Genomic DNA, 21821 nt, shown 5'->3' on the forward strand with positions numbered 1-21821 from the left:
AGATCACGAATGTAAAATTAGAGAGATTAGAGCGCGCACGGAGGCTTTCAGACAGTCGTTCTTCCCGCGAACCATACGCGACTGGAACAGGAAAGGGAGGTAATGACAGTGGCACGTAAAGTGCCCTCCGCCACACACCGTTGGGTGGCTTGTGGAGTATAAATGTAGATGTAGATGTAGATATCGTAATCAAATCCAGCCTCACTAAAAGTCTACCGCGTTCCACATGTGAAGGCACAACATCTCTCTGTCGTGCAGCATTTAAATGACACCGTCGTTGAGAATCTTCTGTCGTCTCAGAAGCCACACCATACGCCTGCCGCACAGTGCCTAAACTGCAACAGGAATTACGGATTAAGCACTTTGAGGAGTGTATTATAAGCATTGCATCATAAGTTGAGTAGTATTATGTAGGATACATTAGACAATAAAACCATTTTCACAAAGAGTAAATAGCACTAAGAGTAATTATTGTTGCATATTTCAAGTTATATTCTTCAAAGCAATAAATAACTTGTGGTAAACACTTTTAAAACTACCCTGAGCGTTAATTGTTAATTCAGAGTATAATATTCTAAATTTCTTTCGAATCCGTTAAGCCGTTTCAGCGTGAAAGAGCAAGAAACATACACACTAACTTTCACATTTATAACATACACTGAAGCGCCAAAGGAACTGATACAGGCATGCGTATAAATTTAGCTAATGTCCCCATTGGAGAAAGATAAACAGGTGATTTTCACCTTTCTTCAGGTTCTTATTTTTCCTGTATTTCTTCATTTTCTCCCCGAAGGCCTTCTTTCTTCGGTCCGCTGTGGGCGGTGTGGGTTTGGTTCCGTCTCAGGTGTAAACTTCCAGTTATCAATTTTGCTTCTGGATGTATCCCTGTGTGATGTGTTTATTGAGTCAATTTTTATTTTTTCAAATGCTTCTACCTTCAGTTACACAGGGTACTGATGCTTTGAATGAAGTTTCCTAGTCCAAAAGGCTTTTAGTTAGTCTGTTTCCAGATAATCCGTCTCTTTCCGATGTCGATTTCGATCTTTGATAGTTTTACAGATGTCTCAGTGGTTTGCAGTCTGCATCCGTCTTGTGTGTATCGTGCTCCCAGAATTTTTCTAATAATCTTTCTCTCTACTTTCTTGTCTTCTTGTTAATCTAATTTTTAATTCAGTGAGAGTGTTTCACTTGCATATGCGACTGTCGATTTGATTACTGTATTGTAGCGTCTGATTACAGTGCCTTTGGACAGGCATTTTTTTGTTATACGACGCTTTCTTGACTCTCTGCACTCTGTTTTTCTGTGTTATGTTTTCAAATCCTGTTGGTTCAATAGGTTCATCGTGATACTTAAAATGTTTGACTCAGTTGATTTCACCATAATGTGTTTTAAGTTTCGGAATATCTAACTTGGAACACATGAATTCAGTCTTCTTAAAGGAGTTTTGCTGGCTAACCTTCTCTGCCGATTCTTTGAGGACCTCGATTTGTTTTACTGCTGTTTCTTCACTGTCGGTTATAATCGCTAAGTCATCTCAAACGCTTGTGACGAGCCAGTTGCTCGGCCACCATTGACCAGACGTTTTCAATTGGTGAGAGATCTGGAGAATGTGCTGGCCAGGGCAGCAGTCGAACATTTTCTGTATCCAGAAAGGCCCGCACAGGACCTGCAATATGCGGTCGTGCATTATCCTGCTGAAATGTAGGGTTTCGCAGAGATCGAATGTAAGGTAGAGCGCCGGCCGGTGTGGCCGTGCGGTTCTAGGCGCTACAGGAGGAGGAGGAAATTAGTGTTTAACGTCCGGTCGACAACGAGGTCATTAGAGACGGAGTGCAAACTCGGGTGAGAGAAGGATGGGGAAGGAGATCGGCCGTGCCCTTTCAAAGGAACCATCCCGGCATTTGCCTGAAGCGATTTAGGGAAATCACGGAAAACTTGAATCAGGATGGCCGGAGACGGGATTGAACCGTCGTCCTCCCGAATGCGAGTCCAGTGTGCTAACCACTGCGCCACCTCGCTCGGTCTAGGCGCTACAGTCTGGAACCGAGCGACCGCTACAGTCGCAGGTTCGAATCCTGCCTCGGGCATGGATGTGTGTGATGTCCTTAGGTTAGTTAGGATTAATTAGTTCTAAGTTCTAGGCGACCGATGACCTCAGAAGTTAAGTCGCATAGTGCTCAGAGCCATTTTAACCATTTTTGAATGGTAGAGCAACGAGTCGTAACACATCTGAAGTGTTCAAAGTGCCGTCAATGCGAACAAGAGGTGACCGAGACGTGTAACCAATGGCACCCCATATCATCACGCCGGGTGATGTGCCACTATGGCGGTGACGAATACACGCTTCCAATGTGCATTCACTACGATGTCGCCAAACACGGATGCGACCATCTTCATGCTGTAAACAGAACATGGATTCATCCGAAAAAATGATGTATGCCATTCGTGCACCAAGGTTCGTCGTTGAGTACACCACCGCAGGCGCTCCTGTCTGTGATGCAGCGTCAAGGGTAACCGCAGCCATGGTCTCCGAGCTGATAGTCCATGCTACTGCAAATGTCGTCGAACTGTTCGTGCAGATGGTTGTTGTCTTGCAAACGTCCCCATGTGCTGACTCAGGGATCGAGACGTGGCTGCACGTTCGGTTACAGCCATGCGGATAAGATACCCTTCATCTCGACTGCTAGTGATACGAGGCCGTTGGGATCCAGCACGGCATTCCGTATTACCCTCCTGAACCCACCGATTCCATATTCTGCTAACAGTCATTGGATCTCGACCAACGCGAGCAACATTGTCGCGATAGGCTACAATCGTACATTTATCAAAGTCGGAAACGTGATTGTACGCATTTCTCCTCCTTACACGAGGCATCACAGCAACGGTTCACCAGGCAACGCCGGTCAACTGCTGTTTGTGTATGAGAAATCGGTTGGAAACTTTCCTCATGTCAGCACGTTGTAGGTGTCGCCACCGGCGCCAGTCTTGTGTGAATGCTCTGAAAAGCTAATCATTTGCATATCACAGCATCTTCTTCCTGTCGGTTCAATTTCGCGTCTGTAGCGCGTCATCTTCGTGGTGTAGCAATTTTATTGGCCAGTAGTGTACATAATCTTGTGGACTCACTTCCTAAACGAATTCAGGCGGATGTCAAGTCTAAGGGTGGAACTAAGCTGCGCGATGTGATGCTTGTTACGATTTCTCTGTGCGTTACTAATATTTGTAAGGTGAGCCTGTTTCAGACTGAATTGTTTAAAAACTGACAAATAAGAGAAAGAAAACTATGTTGTGTGTCAGTGTCAAGAATTTGTGTATGGCTTGAATGGTGTGTTATTGTCTTGAATTTATTACACCATTTCACTGTCAGCGGTTGACTGCAATTTTACCTGTACGTGTGATGCAGAATCCTATGAAAACTTTCTGTAGAATACTTCTGGAGGCGCGAACGAACAGTTGGAGCTGACATGATTTTTATTTTATTTTGGTACTGCTTCCAAAGAGTTTCGGAAATGCCGCTTGTGTGTTACAGGAGGCAGCGGCTTTCTGGGACAGCATCTGGTGCGCGAGCTGCAGCGTGATGAGACGGTGGCCGAGATCCGAGTGCTGGACATCAAGAAGTACCACTGCCGTCTGGGTGAGTGATCAGACACGTCCAGCCGCTTCTGTGGGCGTCTCTGCCGAGCAAAAATCCACAACGTCGCATTCAACTGTGTTTTAAGATTATGTCGGAGATCTTATTTGAACAGTTCTCGGGTATCCGACCGGGTAGCCCCGTAACTTCTCCACAATATTTCAGCAGACGTACACGCTGGCTGCCATATTCAGGTAGTTCCTGACGAATGCTACGCTGTTCCTCTCGGCGCCATATATATACTAGCCGTTACCCCCTCCACCTGGGGAAACACAATGTGAAATGTGTATTCCGACTCTCTGTAAAACCTTGACTCTACTGGCTTCAGTGAAAGATGACCTAGGCCTTCGAAAACCAGGCGTTTATTAAATTCCCTGCCAGTGCGGAAAATCATACATTGGGGAGACAGTCCGCACTGTAAAAGAGAGGTGCCGCGAACACAAGCGTCATGCCTAATTACGCCAGGCCACTAAATCAGCCGTGGCTGACCATTGTATAAAGACTGGCCATACTATGGACTATGAAAAAACACAAATACTCTGTCAATCCTCCTACTTCTGGGACTGCATTACTAAAGAGGCCATCGAAATCCTACTACAGGACGATCTAATTAATAAAGACAGCGGCCTTCAACTTAGTCAGGCTTGGAACCCTGCACTCAGCCTGGAGAGAAAGATGCGGTCCCAGAGATTGAGGACCGCCACCGACGGCGGCAGCACGGAGACTGCAGACCCCAGGTTCAGATCCAGGCGCCGCGCCGGTCGGCCGCACCGAAGACACCAGGAGAGGAACGGTGAAGGGGGTAACGGCTAGTATATATAGGGCGCCGAGAGGAACAGCACAGCATTCGTCAGGAACCACCTGAAGATGGCAGCGCGTACGTCTGCCGAAATATTGTGGAGAAATTACGACGCTACCGGTCGGATACCCGAGAACTGTTCAAATTGGAAAAGCGCCGGGAAAACTTCAGATCGTATGTCGGAGATCTGTTTGACATTACATTATTTTCGTGGTTGCTTAGTAATAAATCAATTTCGGGTGATTAGTATGGAGAAAAAAAACCACCTTCTGAAGAACATTAAAAGTTCGTATGGAGAAAAAAACCACCTTCTGAAGAACATTAAAAGTTATCCTGTACGATTCTTAGACATTTGTCAAAGATTTTGAAATTGGTGTAATAATAGTAATAATAATAATAATAATATCTTACTGCATGTTCCCACCCATTAACAATTTTATTTGTTTATCCCTTCGGTATGTTCTGCCAGTCGTAAAAGGCGACGAAAAGAACAAACCACTAATAGGGCAAACCCCCCTTTTAGTGTGATTAGTTGGTTCAGGACAGAACTAATGAAGCCTCGGACAAGCGCTGTCATGGTCGGGGACGACGCTTGAACCCTATGCCCGTCCACAATGGTAACGACACTGCTAGCCACACGGAAAATGATTTAAATCCAAATAGAGGTGTTTTGCAGGATATGCTTCCTGCAACCACCCTAGAAGGAAAACAAAGTGGATGAGATGGTCAGATGAAGTTAACCGACACCTCATGTTCTGTTATTACCAAGCAACAAACTTAGGAACCAACACAACTGGATACAGATCACAAGTATACACAACATTTATTACCAGATACCCAGAATTAAAATTTTTAACAGAACAACGACTAGCTGATCAGATCCGTGTAATAATAAAAAATAACAGGATATCCCAGTCAGAATTAGAAAACATCAAAGTACAACACATACTGGAACAAAATAATGTGCAATCAGAAGAAAAAGAAAATACAGTAATGGACTCAAACATCCCAGAGCAAACAAACAAAGGACAACACGCATCAATTAAACAATCAGAGGAAAACGAAATCTTAAGACAGCCACCAGAACAAGCACAAATAGAACACGAAGTGACACACATGTTAGATATAGAAGAAAAATTTCAGCTGACATATATAGAACACAAAGACACAAATACAGGCATTAGACCATTCTTGCATAGACCACCAAATAACCCACAAGTCGAAACAACAATAACAACTATCAACACAATCATACACAACAAAATAAATGAAAATACAACTATGGAAGAGTTAAAACTGCTGGTTTATGTAGGAGCACTCACTACACTAAATATACACACTAGGCAGAGATCAGAACAAACCAACATACAGAAGAAACCCACAAAACCAGCATGGCAACACAGGCTACAGCTCAGAATAGAAAAACTAAGAAAAGACATCGGACAGCTAACACAATTTATAAGAAATGAAATATCGGACAAAAAACGAAAAAGGTTAGGTAAAATCTCACAACAAGAAGCGATAGAGCAGTTAGATGAAAAGAAGCAGAAATTACAAGCATTGGCCAAACGACTTAGAGGATACAAAAAAAGTGAAAATAGAAGGAAACCAAACCAAACATTCAACACAAACCAAAAGAAATTTTATCAGACAATAGACAACACACACATTAAAATAGACAACCCACCAAACATAACAGACATGGAACACTTCTGGAGCAACATATGGTCAAACCTGGTACAACATAACAGGCATGCACGGTGGATACAAGCAGAAACAGACACATACAAGATGATACCACAAATGGCTGAAGTGATAATTTTGCAACATGAAGTCACCCAAGCAATTAATTCTATGCACAATTGGAAAGCCCCTGGAAAAGATAAAATAGCAAATTTCTGGCTAAAGAAGCTCACCTCACCACATTCACATCTAACTAAATTATTTAACAGTTACATTGCAGACCCATACACATTCCCTGATACACTTACACATGGAATAACTTATCTGAAACCTAAAGATCAAGCAGACACAGTAAACCCAGCAAAATATCGCCCCAGAACATGCCTACCAACAATATACAAAATATTAACTTCAGTCATTACACAGAAATTAATGACACATACAACACAGAACAAAATTATAAATGAAGAACAAAAAGGATGTTGCAAAGGAGCACGAGGATGTAAAGAGCAACTGATAATAGATGCAGAGGTGACATATCAAGCTACGCATACATTGATTACCAAAAAGCTTTTGATAGTGTACCCCACTCATGGTTACTACAAATATTGGAAATATACAAAGTAGATCCTAAATTGATACAGTTCCTAAACGTAGTAATGAAAAATTGGAAAACCACACTTAATATCCAAACAAACTCAAATAATATCACATCACAGCCAATACAGATTAAGCATGGGATATACCAAGGAGACTCATTAAGTCCTTTCTGGTTCTGCCTTGCTCTGAACCCACTATCCAACATGCTAAATAATACAAATTCTGGATACAATATTACTGGAACATACCAACACAAAATCACACATTTGCTATACATGGGTGATCTAAAACTACTGGCAGCAACAAATCAACAACTCAACCAATTACTAATGATAACAGAAGTATTCAGCAATGATATAAATATGGCTTTTGGAACAGACAAATGTAAGAAAAATAGCATAGTCAAGGGAAAACACACTAAACAAGAAGATTACATATCGGATAACCACAGCGACTGCATAGAAGCGATGGAAAAAACAGATGCCTATAAATATCTAGGATACAGACAAAAATAGGAATAGATATACAAATATTAAAGAAGAACTAAAAGAAAAATATAGACAAAGACTAACAAAAATACTGAAAACAGAATTGACAGCAAGAAACAAGACAAAAGCTATAAATACCTATGCTATACCAATATTGACCTACTCATTTGGAGTAGTGAAATGGAGTAACACAGACCTAGAAGCACTCAATACACTTTCACGATCACAATGCCACAAATATAGAATACATCACATACATTCAGCAACAGAGAGATTTACATTAAGCAGAAAGGAAGGAGGAAGGGGATTTATCGACATAAAAAACCTACATTATGGACAGGTAGACAATTTAAGAAAATTCTTTCTAGAACGAGCAGAAACTAGCAAAATACACAAAGCAATCACTCATATAAATACATCGGCTACACCACTGCAATTTCATAACCGCTTCTACAACCTTTTAGATCACATAACATCAAAGATATGAAGAAAGTAAATTGGAAAAAGAAAACACTACATGTCAAGCACCCGTATCATCTAACACAGCCACACATCGATCAAGACGCATCCAAAACATGGCTAAGAAAAGGCAATATATACAGTGAAACGGAAGGATTCATGATTGCAATACAGGATCAAACAATAAACACCAGCTATTATAGCAAGCATATTATTAAAGATCCCAATACCACAACAGACTTTGCAAACAACAGATAGAAACAATAGATCACATCACAAGTGGATGTACAATACTAGCAAATACAGAATACCCCAGAAGACATGGCAATGTAGCAAAAATAATACATCAACAACTTGCCATACAACATAAACTAATAAAACAACACGTTCCCACATACAAGTGTGCACCACAAAATGTACTGGAGAATGATGAATACAAATTATACTGGAACAGAACCATTAGAACAGATAAAACAACACCACAAACAAACCTGACATCATACTCACCAATAAAAAGAAGAAATTAACACAACTAATCGAAATATCCATACCCAATACAACAAATATACAGAAGAAAACAGAAGAAAAAATTGAAAAATACATCAACTCGCTGAGGAAGTCAAGGACATATGGCATCAGGATGAAGTTGACATTATACCAATTATACTATCAACTACAGGAGTCATACCACACAATATCCACCAGTACATCAAGGCAATACAGCTACATCCAAACATATATATACAACTACAGAAATCTGTAATTATTGATACATGTTCAATTACCCAAAAGTTCCTAAATGCAGTGTAACATATACCGTACAGTCAAAAGGGAGTCACGCTTGATCAAGGTCCGCGTCACTTTCAATTTTTAACCAGACATAACGTTTGAGAAAAGGATTATAATAATAATAATAAATATCTTACTGCATGTTCCCACCCATTAGCAATTTTATTTGTTTATGTATTTATTTAATCCTGTCAGAAACATACACAAAAGCGTACAGGATATCACAAACTTTAACAAAAGTACTCCAATCAGATCGATACTATAAGCATTTTCATTTTTACTAAGACGCGGTTCACACTGAGACGGTACGATATGGGATGCCATACGTTACAGTAAAGGTTGGACGACGTGACGATTATCGGTGCAACACCCGTGTTCCCACTGAGGTGACAGATGATGCGACGTGATACACGATGCAACTCGTTACACCACAAGCAACAAGAGAGCACGAATCACGTTTCTGTTTCAGCTTCTGTTGCAGTCACGAGCTCTTCTGAAGATGGCGCTACTAACCAGCAAATACATGGGAAGAACAGAATCAAGAAAACAGGCTGCAAAATGTATTAGCAAACGAAGCGAAAGTACATGAAGGAGTAACTGGACGCTATAGAGGTAAACTTCTGCAACCTCACCACGAGAGAATTCTATAGGACCTTCTCAAGGAAGATCTGCTGGTACACACCTCAAAATTTGTGCTTCAGGAAACCAGATGGAAAACTAACTAACCAAGAGAATTGTCAAGAAGTGGCTCGTTATTTCTACGATCTCCTTAACTGCTCTGAACCTGTGACAAGATTTCCAATACTACCTCCAGCCAACCAGAATCACTCCCACTAACATGTGAAGAGACCAACAAACACATACATTGTAATGAGTGTGTCAGAGCTCTCCACTACATAAAACAATATATCCAACTTAACACTATTCTTTGCATTGTGTAAGCACTCAGATATCGATAGTAACAATCTGAGGGCGAAACATGCGAGCGCGATTCTAAGCATTATTGTGAGACGAGTCTGTCTGCGAGAGTGGAAGAGTAGTGTCGATCGAGATCTCGGAGTCAGAAGAGGTGTCACTCTGCCCTCATGTCGGTGATTTCTCGTGAGGTCACTCAACACAAACAAATTCCATCAGTTCTACGGAATGAGGCCAGACAGTGTTCACTTTTGAGAGCAACTAGTATGGGCTACAGGACACAAAGTTTGACTTGCTATTTCTCCTGCTTTAAGCTACTCATTACAATAAGGTAAGATGGTGAAGCTGTATGAATTACGTTTAAAATACCACCATTAAAAGTTTATTTTTTTCTAAGACGATCTGTTACGGTACTTTATTCAGTGTGGGACACACACTGACGGAAAAAAATGACGACACCAAGAAGGAGTTTTGCGACATAAACGAAAGTTGGTAGCCGTGTTTCTGTATCTGAAAGATGGTGTCTACTCAGATTTCTGGACAGTCGCATGAAAGTGGCGCTATTAGCGCCACTAAGAGGATGCAAATCAGGTTTGCTTTAAATACACGCTGAACCAGTTGTGAGCGTTAGTTACCTTCGAGTTTGGAGGTGGGGAGCTGATGTTAGTCAAGAATACCTTTAAGGCGACAAAGACACCATTATTAACACCTCACTGAGTTTGAACGAGGTCACGTTCCTTCTGTGGTACTGCAGAAAGACTTGGCAGGAATGTAGCCACTGTACATGATTGCTGGCTGCGGTGGTCCCGGAAATGTACGGTCGCAAGAAGACCGGGCTCCGGACGACAACGTGGCACTACGGAAGGGAAGACCATCGTGTTCTGCGTATGGCTCTGGCGTATCGTATTGCATTTGCAGCAGCAATCTGAGCAGCAGTTGGCACCACATTGACACAACGATCTGTTACAAATGGCTTACTTCAGCGACAACTCCGAGCCAGACACTCTGTAGCGTGCATTCCACTGACCTGGAGGTCTGTTGCGTTTACCGATCAAAACTACTTCTGGCTCGGTGCCAGTGATGGCAATGTGTTGGTTAGGAGGGCAGTTGAGGGCCTGCAACCAATTTGTCTGGGTGCTGGACACACTGGACCTACACCCGGAGTTGTAGTCTGGGGAGCGATTTCGTACGACAGGAGGGGTGCTATCGTCGTTATCCCACGCACTTTGACTGCTAATGTGTACTTCAGTCTGCTGATTCGACCTGTTGTGCTGCCACTCAAGCACAATATTCCAAGGGGGGGTTTTCCAACTGGATGACGCTCCCCCACATACCTTTGTTGTAACCCAACATGCTCTACAGAGTGTCGCCAAGTTGCTCGATCGCCAGATCTGTCTCCAATCGAGCACATGTGGGACATCATCGCACAACTCCAGCGTCATCCGCAACCTACATTAACCGTCCCTGTATTAACCGACAAAGTGCAACAGTCGTGGGACTCCATCCCACAAACTAACATCTGGCACCTGTACAACACAATGCATGCGCTTTTGTTTGCTAGCATTCAAATTTCTGACTGTTACACCGGTTATTAACGTACCAGCATTTCCCATTTGCAATAGGTTATGTCCCACTTATATTATCCTGTCAGCTTGCAGTGTTAGTCACTTAAATATCTTATCTGGACAAATGTATTCCTGAAACTGCATTACTTTACATTATTTTTTGTGTTGGAATGTTTTCCGTCAGTTTATGTAAGTAATTTACGAATTAGTAACCGTAGGATAGTATTTCTACAACTGTCCAGTTTCGCAGAGTAGCATATGATTCGTGTTGAGAAGTACAGGGTGACACATGAGAGACGAACGGTTTTGAACTGCGTAGTACTGAGGGCGCAGTGGTGGGAGGTGGTCGTGGTGGAGATAGTTCTGATGCACACAAGACGCTATTTCATTTACTCAATCACTACGGAGCAGTGGGACTTGCAACGTCGAGTGTCAGTCTATCACAGTTTCGTGTAAAGTGGTGAGTCTATTATTGCTACGCAATGATTGTTTCGTGCGCGGTTTAATGTCGGTCGACATGGAGCTGTTCCGAGCCGTAACAGAATCCTCAGATGGGTGGAAAACTTCAGATCAACTCGAAACATACTGGATAAGAAGCATCCTGGCCCGAGACGCAGAGTAACGACACCAGAAAATGTTGAAAGGGTAAGGCAAGCGGCAGCCAGAAGCCCAGGACGGTCAGCTAGACGTCATGCTAGTGAGTTACGAATCAATCGTGAATCGGCTACACGAATTTTGCATAAAGAATTAAAATTCTATCCCTACAAAATGCTCATTGTCCAACAGCTTAATGAAACTGATTTTGCTGTACGAGAAGACTTCGCTTACAGAATGCAAGTGATTTTGGGATCGAATGAAAATGAAATTTTATTGCTGAGCGATGAAGTTCATTTTCATTTAAACGGGACCGTGAATAAGCAAAACGTACGTTACTGGGCTCCAGAGCATCCACCCCTTATCCACCAGCGTCCTCTACACTCAGAAAAAGTAACAGTCTGGTGTGCTCTTGGCTCTGTTGGCATTATTCGATCTTATTTTTTTGAAGAGAACGGGGCCACAGTGACTGTTAATTCGGTTCGTTACATTCGTATGCTTGGAACATTCTTGAAACCAGAACTAAGACGAGTCTCTTTGAAACGCGTTTGGTTCCAGCAGGATGGGGCAACATCGCACACCGCAAACACTTCAATGACAGTTCTTAGACGCATGTTTCCTGGCCGGATTATCTTACGGTTTGGCAATGTTGCTTGGCCTCCCAGGTCTCCCGACTTGTCAGTATGTGTTTTTTTTCTGTGGGGGTACCTTAAGAACTATGTCTATAACCACAAACCACGAAATTTGGACGAGTTGAAGAATGCAATCGTTCAAGAAATTGCTGCAATCCCTGCAGAGATTTTAGTCCCTGTGATGGAAGATTTTGAGAAGAGACTTGCGTCTTGCATTCGAAATGATGGACATCACCTTGACGACATTATTTTTCACAAATATCTTTGTTAACTAAAATGTCAAATAATGAGCTTTGATTTTATGTAAATAAACATGAATTAATTTTAAAGTTGGCTGAGCATTATTTCATTAAAAACCGTCCGTCTCCCGTGTGTCACCCTGTATTTAGAAACAACGTTGCACCATCAGTGGTGTAACGGTAGGTGGTTAACTCTGAATAGCGTTAGACTATGTGTTTAAAGAAATGGAAGAGGCCCATGATGTTAAGAAAACTGTCGACGTCGCCTTCTCGGGTTCCTCCATCTACTTGTTCAGAAGAAGCAGGCATTTAGGTTTCTGAACTCTTTTACGCCAATCACTAAGTATCCTGATATCAGGGAGCATAGACTGAGAAAGCATCCAGACAGCATCATCAGCTGATGACTCCTAGTGACTTTTCATTTCAGTTAAGTTCTTCATTTCCAGCTTCGGCTTGTATCGGTTGCGTACGAACACAAGGCAGCTCCACATTCGACATAGCAGGCGGCAATAACGTCGCATCTGGCACGTGGCTGCCAATCTTGTCACAGACAAACTCCAATATATTTTATGTATCTTATCGAGCATGGAAAGAGGTACCGGTCTCCTTCCACCGTTAGAAACAATTTCAGTATATTATCTATATTTAGCACACAGCAATCGATTATCTAAAACCCACTAGATGTAAACTGACCAGCGACTACATTCTCCACTGCAAACTTATCAAAGTATGCCCGACGGTTTCCTTATTTGCGAAGTGTCACAATAACTATGGGCAATAACAAAGAGAAAACCACATTATTAGCAAGCTGTTATACGAGACTGTAGGACGCGGAAAAATCAGTTTTTATTACCAGTTAGTTTCCTCATAATCGAATGAGAGAAACTGCATACGCTCGCGAATCCCCAAGCAATAGTTTCTAATTTTTAACGCGAAAATGAAAATTTTACTGAGAAATTAATTACGAAGAAGGATTTAGCTGTGCCTCATCTACATGGAAAGTTTTTTAAGACATATGGGATAACCCGAAGTATCATCCCCGTGTATCCTACGACACAAGTTGCGTGGAACGACCAGCATTCTATCCCCATCCCTGTAATGGAGTCTCACAAAAATTTTAGTACTCATTTATCTAATCAACAGAATCGAGAGAAATACATATCGGAGAGCCAGAAAAAGTTGGATAGACCACATTATGGTCCGGGTGTTTTAGACATATCGGAGTGCCAGAAAAAGTTGGATAGACCACATTATGGACCGGATGTTTTAGACGCCTTTATCCAAAATGGTCAACACCGTTTCAGTATGTGTTTCTGCTCCTGTGACAGTCACACACACCATTTATATAAGTGTCTGAATATACAGGGTGGTCCATTGATAGTTACCTGGCCAAATATCTCACGAAATAACCATCAAACGAAAAAAACTACAAAGAACAAACTTGTCTAGCTTGAAGGGGGAAACTAGATGGCGCTATGGTTGGCCCGGTAGGTGGCGCTGCCATAGGTCAAACGGATGTCAACTACGTTTTCTTAAATAGGAGATCCCATTTTATTACATATTCGTGTAGTACGTAAAGAAATATAAATGTTTTAGTTACACCACTTTTTTCGCTTTGTGACAGATTGCGCTGTAATAGTCACAAACGTATAAGTACGTGGTATCACGTAACATTCCGCCAGTGCGGACGGTATTTGCTTCGGGATACGTTACCCGTGTTAAAATGGCCGTTTACCAATTGCGGGAAAGGTCGATATCGTGTTGATGTCTGGCTATTGTGATCAAAATGCCTAACGGGCGTGTGCTATGTATGCCGCTCGGAATCCTGGACGACATCATCCAAGTGGCCGGACCGTTCGCCGGATAGCTACGTTATTTAAGGAAACAGGAAGTGTTCAGCCACATGCGAAACGTCAACCACGACCTGCAACAAATGATGATGCCCAAGTACGTGTTTTAGCTGCTGTCGCGGCTAATCCGCACATCAGCAGCAGACAAATTGCGCGAGATCCGGGAATCTCAAAAACGTCCGTGTTGAGAATACTACATCAGCATCGATTGCACCCGTACCATATTTCTATGCACCAGGAATTGCATGGCGGCGACTTTGAACGTTGTGTACAGTTCTGCCACTGGGCACAAGAGAAATTACGGGACGATGGCAGATTTTTTGCACGCTTTCTATTTAGCGACGAAGCGTCATTCACCAACAGCGGTAACGTAAACTGGCATAATATGCACTATTGGGCAACGGAAAATCCACGATGGCTGCGACAAGTGGAGCATCAGCGACCTTGGCGGGTTAATGTATGGTGCGGCATTGTGGGAGGAAGCATAATTGGCCCCCATTTTATCGATGGCAATCAAAATGGTGCAATGGATGCTGATTTCCTACGTAATATTCTACCGATCTTACTACAAGATGTTTCAATGCATGGCAGAATGGCGATGTACTTCCAACATGATGGATGTCCGGCACATAGCTCGCTTCATGACAGGTGGATTAGTTGTCGAAGCACCATACCATGGCCCGTACGTTCACCGGATCTGACGTCCACGGATTTCTTTCTGTGGGGAAAGTTGAAGGATATTTGCTATCGTGATCCACTGACAACGTCTGACAACATGCGTCAGTGCATTGTCAATGCATGTGCGAACATTACGGAAGGCGAACTACTCGCTGTTGAGAGAAATGTCATTACACGTATTGCCAAATGCATTGAGATTGACGGACATCATTTTGAGCATTTATTGTATTAATGTGGTATTTACAGGTAATTACGCTGTAACTGCATGCGTTCTTAGAAATGATAAGTTCACAAAGGTACATGTATCACATTGGAACAACCGAAATAAAATGTTCAAACGTACCTACGTTCTGTATTTTAATTTAAAAAACCTACCTGTTACCAACTGTTCATCTAAAATTGTGAGCCATATGTTTGTGACTATTACAGCGCCATCTATCGCAAAGCGAAAACAGTAGTCCAACTAAAACATTCATATTTCTTTGCGTACTACAAGGATATGTAATAAAAATTGTGTTCCTATTAAAAAAACGCAGTTGATATCCGTTGGACCTCTGGCAGCACCATCTAGCGAGCCAACCATTGCGCCATCTGGTTTCCCCCTTCAAGTTAGACAAGTTTCGTTCTTTGTAGTATATTTCGTTTGACGCTTATTTCGTGAGATATTTGGCCCAGTCACTATCCACGGACCACCCTGTATGTTTTTTAAGGGCAAGGAATCGATTAAGGTGGTTTGTGAAGTTGCGTGGCTGTTTTCTATTAAAATAAATGACTTATATTGGATTTCTAAATAAAAATATGAATGAAAGTGGAATATAGTATTTTATTGCGAAAATGATATTTACACTACAAAATATAATTATATTTGCACAACATTTTTAGAGACACAGAAGTAAACTGTGGTGTGAAAACTTGTGTATAAAACTAACATATTTGTCTCACTGTATCTTTTACATTATGCACCGTATCTGCAATAGTCTGTGCTTGTCAAATATTGCAACTTACGTTTACACTTACTACCAGCACATGATGTACATCTGCACGTGTTAACAATTCTGAAGGTATTTTGCTAAGGCACAGGTCACGCTTTGGGCACCATTTTCATCTTTGCACCATCCGTAATCTATCAGATGCTGCTTGTATCAGGAAAATAGCTAGGTGTAAACATTACCGCAAAACAAAAAAGCATCTTCAGGTATGTCCATTTCTTACTGAAAAAGATGTTGGTTGTAGTTCTGATTACTGTTTCTGCTTGTGTAATGAGTAATGAAGTTCATCAAATGTCTTACAGTTTGATAATGGGTGTAAAACGTGAATAAAGTATTCCTCTGCTTTGTCAATTCTTTCTTCAGACGAGTGTTACGTTTTGCAAATCAAAGTATTAAAGTTCCTGGCGAGGCTTTTAGTGTACATGGTTTTGTTTCTGTCTTACTTGTGACATCAAAACCTGGCAAGTATTTGGACCCTAATTAAAGTGTTGCAAGTGGAGCTCCCAGATGCCACCCAAATGTGTGTAGAGGCACATAGCGTATTTTATCATCCATCCTCACTTTTATACTCAATTCTTACAATCCGTTACTGAGTAGCTGAAATATAATCGAAGGACGAGAACAATAACATTTGTGAAATTTGAGAGCACTGTAAGTCATGTTATACCTGACTGGACAACATGGAACAGGTGGGTTATAATTCTGCCATCTGCTTCTTCAACGAAGGTTCGAAGAGCCGAGCAAGTTTGCACTCCTTTGTCGGTTACTGTTAATGGAGCTCTGCAGTCATTACATCCTGAGCTGTTTACACTTACAAGGGAACCTCCCCATCACACCCCCGTCAGATTTAGTTATAAGTTGGCACAGTGGGTAGGCCTTGAAAAGCGAACACAGATCAATCGAGAAAACAGGAAGAAGTTGTGCGGAACTATGAAAAAAATAAGCAAAATATACAAACTGAGTAGTCCATGTGCAAGATAGGCAACATCAAGGTCAATGTGAACTCAGGAGCGCCGTGGTCCCGTGGTTAGCTTGAGCAGCTGCGGAACGAGAGGTCCTTGGTTCAAGTCCAGTGAAAATTTTATTTTCTTTATTTTCGCAAAGTTATAACTGTCCGTTTATTCATTGACGTCTCTATTCACTGCAATAAGTTTAGTGTCTGTGTTTTGCGACCCCACCGCAAAACCGTGCAATTAGTAGACGAAAGGATGTGCCTCTCCAATGGGAACCGAAAACATTTGATCGCAAGGTCATAGGTCAACCGATTCCTCCACAGGAAAACACGTCTGATATATTCTATGCGACACTGGTGACGGCATGTGCGTCCCATGACAGGAATATGTTGTCGACCGACCCAAATTGTACACTTGGCGAATGGGTAAAAAGGTTCTTCTACCTTGCCCGATTTAGGTTTTCTTGTGGATGTGATAATCACTCCCAAAAAAGTGATGAAAACATAAGGGTTTGTCACATAAACTGCAACAAATGAATGCAACAATTTCACAGTCGCACAGTTTTCCCTGTGCTCTGTCAAAATATATGTTTTGAAGTTTTCAAATTTTTCCGTGTGTAGACCGTCAAATCCTGCATATGTCCAAGCAAATCTGAACATGTCCTGGAATTTTGGAGAACGAAGTTGATTATATAAAAAATTAAACTTTACACTCGAGGGAAGACTTGAAGCAAGGACATTTCGTTCCGCAGCTGCTCACGCTAACCACGGGACCACGGCACTCCTGAGTTCACATTAACCTTGATGTTGCTTATCTTGCGCATGGACTACTCAGTTTGTATATTTTGCTTATTTTTTTCATAGTTCCACACAACTTCTTCCTGTTTTCTCGATTGACCTGTGTTCAGTTTTTCAAGGCCTATCCACTGTGCCAACTTATAACTAAATCTGAGGGGGGTGCGATGGGGAGGTTCCCTTGTTAGCACTGAAGTGGAGTCATGTCGTTTTCGCCGTTTCAACGAAACTGATAGCAGGAGCCAGTTGGTGCGTCTCTTTTGTCCTGAAAACCAGAATCTGACCATCCGTTCAGGAATAAGAGTCTCCTCTTTGATTTTTATCAGTTCGGTTGCATCAGCATTTCTCCGTCTTTCTCTTTCATCTTCATTAAGTGACTGCTCAGTGTAGCTGTCAAACACAAAGTCTACTCGTATAGTTCTCTTTTATGTTACTTGTATTAATCCACAATTGATCAAATATATTTTTGAACGTTAGCGCATCCTGAGTTCTGAGTTGTCAAATTTATGACATAAAATCAACTATGACAGTGGCATCCATAACATCACACTGGTCTGGTCGAGTTTCTTTCAGTTTCATTTGTGGTTCAGTCAATTCATTTGTGGTTCAGTCAATAGCACATGCTTAACAGGTTTAGTTGCGTAGGCACTACTATCAAACAACATTGTAGTGGGCAACAGATGATATCTCAAAATATCTTTCACAGCGTCTTCTCTTGCTTTAACAATTTTTTGGGAAGCTACTGTTCTTTTTAATTTCAAAATTGGAACTAATGTTTTCCTCTTCATATTTGGGAGTTTTACCTTTGTGGTACCGTCAGCAAAGTTTTGAAGTATTATTTACGAAACGCTCAGTTCTAAATTGTCCATATCCGTCTTGTCCATGTTCTAACTTTTAGCAGACGAAGAGCATCTCCCTCAGATATAGATTTGTTGCTGTGTTTGGCCGAATATTTCATGTCGATTGCCTCCAGTGTTCATAAATTCGCGGAGTAGATTAACGTATCTGAACATGTTGGTACTCAGATTTCCTGACAATTCATGATGAAGAGTTAACTCATTGTTACCAGTACCTACAGTACCAAGCATTTCTTAAATAAAAGTAAAAATAGAAAAATGCTTATTCCTAGCACTAATACACAAACTTAGACGTTCTGGGAATTTTAACGATAGACCTTTCAGTGATGAAGGACATCTGTGTTGCAGCGACTGCCACTATAGTTGACTGAGCATCTCTATGACGCTTTTGCGCTTGCTAAATGAATATGTAACGATATGTACTGCTCTTCTTTGGATCGTCTCTATTTCCTCTATCAGTCCTGTCTGGGAGGATCCCAGACTGGCAAACAATATCCAGTTATTGGTCGAAGGAGTGTCATTTGTTGATAGACTGCATTTCCTGAGGATTGATCCAATGAATATCATTCTGGCAGCTATCGTTCTGCAGTCGGGTAATCATGTATACACCAAACGTTACATTTATTTGTGTTGAGGGAAAATTGGCACTCACTACACCAAACGACGATCATGTGCAAGTCTTCCTGCATTTCGGTGGAATTTTCTACAAATATGACTTTTCTGTATACAACGGCATCATTCGTGTAAAGGCACATGGAACTTTCGACGTCGTTGCTGCGTCGCAGTTCAACCAAAGTTTTTGGAAGGAGGGACGTGTAGGCGCATACTTTCACAAATCCCAACACCCCTCCCCTTCCCCCTACTCCGGTCCCAGCCCCCAGTTTAAAAGGAAAAAGACCACCTACTGCGAGAACTGGTGATCTTGGAGGCCAACGGTGCATTGTGAGATTGAAAGCGACACCGCACAGTTGTAACTAGATGGAGAACTCAAAACGTCATTTGTTGCTGTATTATCGCCATTGGACTCGACGCACACCGGGTTATGAAGGAGTGAGCTAGCGACCAAGCTGCACCATAGGGTCGCCACACTGGCAACTTACAACTCGCGCCCAGGTAAACTTTCAGCTTCGATGAATAGGCTAAAATTTACCACGAGTTTTTAACTTCTCATACGTAGTTTTGTAAAATCGCATGAAAATCTATTCCAGATACCTGTATTTATGTACCAACTCTGCTTGTTGAACGTTGAGTGGAAAATTATTCACCTGTATAAGGAATAGCAGACGACCCAAAATTGAACCCTGTGGGACTCCCTTTGTGATTTGTTGCCAGTCACTTTGGCAGAGGTCAGAAAGCCAGTGGTTCACCACGATGGGTGGGGTAGCAGGGATGCAGTGAGTGGATGTCTGGTAGTCATCTGATATGTCGCGATGAAAACATTGGTAAAACATTCATTTATTGTTCAGCAAAATACAGGAGCGTGACAATGGTAGCAAAAGCCAACGCCCCGAGGACATAAGCTGTAGGCAGCCTGCGAAGAGGCGACCCGGAAGTTTGCATCGTCGCACGGTCGCTGAAATGATGACGGCAGCGACTCGACAAGGTCGCTAACTCTAGCAGCAGGCACTAGTTTACAACAGAAGCCACACAGGACAGAGGCAGCCCGGCCGGTCAGAACGGCGTGGGCCAAAGCATGCAGAACCACGTCGTGGGCCCAACATCGATGAAACGGCCCTTAGCAGCAGAGTCTGCCCATGTAAGTGGAGGCCAACAGCAAAGGGTCTGCCTGCACAGGCGACGGCAGATGAGTGGATGAGCAGCCTCACGACCCGGGCTCGAACTGTAGATTACCAGGATAGATGGCCGACAGTAGCTGAGGTAGGCGTGCAGGTGGCCATCCGGATGGAGAGCGTTAGGTCAGCGTACTGGACTCAGCGCGAACAGCAGTCCAATATGCTGACTTGTTGATCCATGTAGGTTCATAGACTCGTAGATTTGTAGGCAGTCGTAAATCCCCCCTACCGCCGCTCGGTGTTGGTGGCCGCTACACTTCAACGCCCCTGTCTAGAAATGAACAGTATGTATTTACGCGAACTTGGCTGCTTCCCGTATTTCTAAAGCATCCTTTCCTGTCACATAAGCAACGACAGAGCCACGGCTCTGGTGTGAACCAGTCAGGTTACCCATGACGCAGCTGCTCTGTCTTTCTGCTGTCTCATTACTGTTACACCTCTGCTTCCTCTGATTGGCTGTAGAATTTGGTAACTGCCTCGATGCCATGGTGACCAGCGATCTATGTAAACAATAGACTAGCCAAAGTACCATCTTACGTGAAACCAATCTGAAATTTAGCCAACATATTTTGCAACGTCAGGTTGAGTGATTTTAGTATTTTGTCCATCTTCAGCAAATGTAATATTATACAACGAAATAATCAGCAACCAGTTGCATACAAGAAATTTAATTTCTTGACTGCTTTCGGGAACTTAGTGCCCTTCTTCAGGAGGTTATGCCTGTCGTATGTGCGACAGGCATAACCTTCTGAAGAAGGTCACTAAGTGAATGACTACAAAATAACCTACCTGCAGAACATAGTTATTCAGAATTACCATTAATCTCTAGATTCTAATATGGCAGATTAGTGCAGTAGATTTAAGCTCTACAAATAAAGGTATCACCTTTTATTAGAAAAAGGATTCAATGGCAACATGATCAAATTTATCCCTTCAAGATGGAGCTGGTCAAGAAATTAAATTTCTTATATGCATCTGGTTGCTTATTATTTCATTATATTGTGTGAATTTGTTAGTACAGTATTATATGTTTGTTTCTGTTATACAATAGCATTTCTTGCTACCACAGATACGACGAATTTCGGAAAATGATTTCCACTATGTAGTGCGATTGTTGGCTACCATGTTATCTTAAATGTAATATTTGTGACGTGTGAACTGCTGCTTTATTTTGGTGACTTTATTATAATGCAAACAAGCTTGTTTTTGTAATTATACCGGGGTAACTCTACTTCTGACTAATGTAATTTTACGTTTACGCTTGGACATACTGTCTTACACAATACATTTGTTTTCATGGCCATCTTCCGCAGCAGCTGTTAAAATCAGTTATTGGTCTTGAGCTTACTGCAATTTAGTTATTCTACAAAAGGTATCCAATTTTCAGAATAGCCAAAGAGGTTGCTTTATAAATAAAAGCGAAACGCGTCTGGTGTAATTCTCTTTAATTAAATTGCAGTAAACTCAAGACGGGTAACTATTAGTAACTGAATGTTTTACATATTTATCTGA

The 21821-nt window shown here is 41.9% G+C and overlaps 1 protein-coding gene across 1 annotated transcript in view; it reads left to right on the plus strand.

Moving 5' to 3' along the window:
* The window catches only part of LOC124778742 (3 beta-hydroxysteroid dehydrogenase/Delta 5-->4-isomerase type 1), a 129909-nt gene that overhangs the window by 8657 nt on the left and 99431 nt on the right, over positions 1-21821 (plus strand). Inside the window, exon 2 of the mRNA XM_047253665.1 lies at positions 3501-3635. Coding sequence (XP_047109621.1) covers positions 3501-3635 — 135 coding nt within the window. The remainder of the gene's footprint in view (positions 1-3500; positions 3636-21821) is intronic.

The sequence above is a fragment of the Schistocerca piceifrons genome, chromosome 1 (genome assembly GCF_021461385.2).
Source record: "Schistocerca piceifrons isolate TAMUIC-IGC-003096 chromosome 1, iqSchPice1.1, whole genome shotgun sequence".
Taxonomy (NCBI): Eukaryota; Metazoa; Arthropoda; class Insecta; order Orthoptera; family Acrididae; genus Schistocerca; species Schistocerca piceifrons.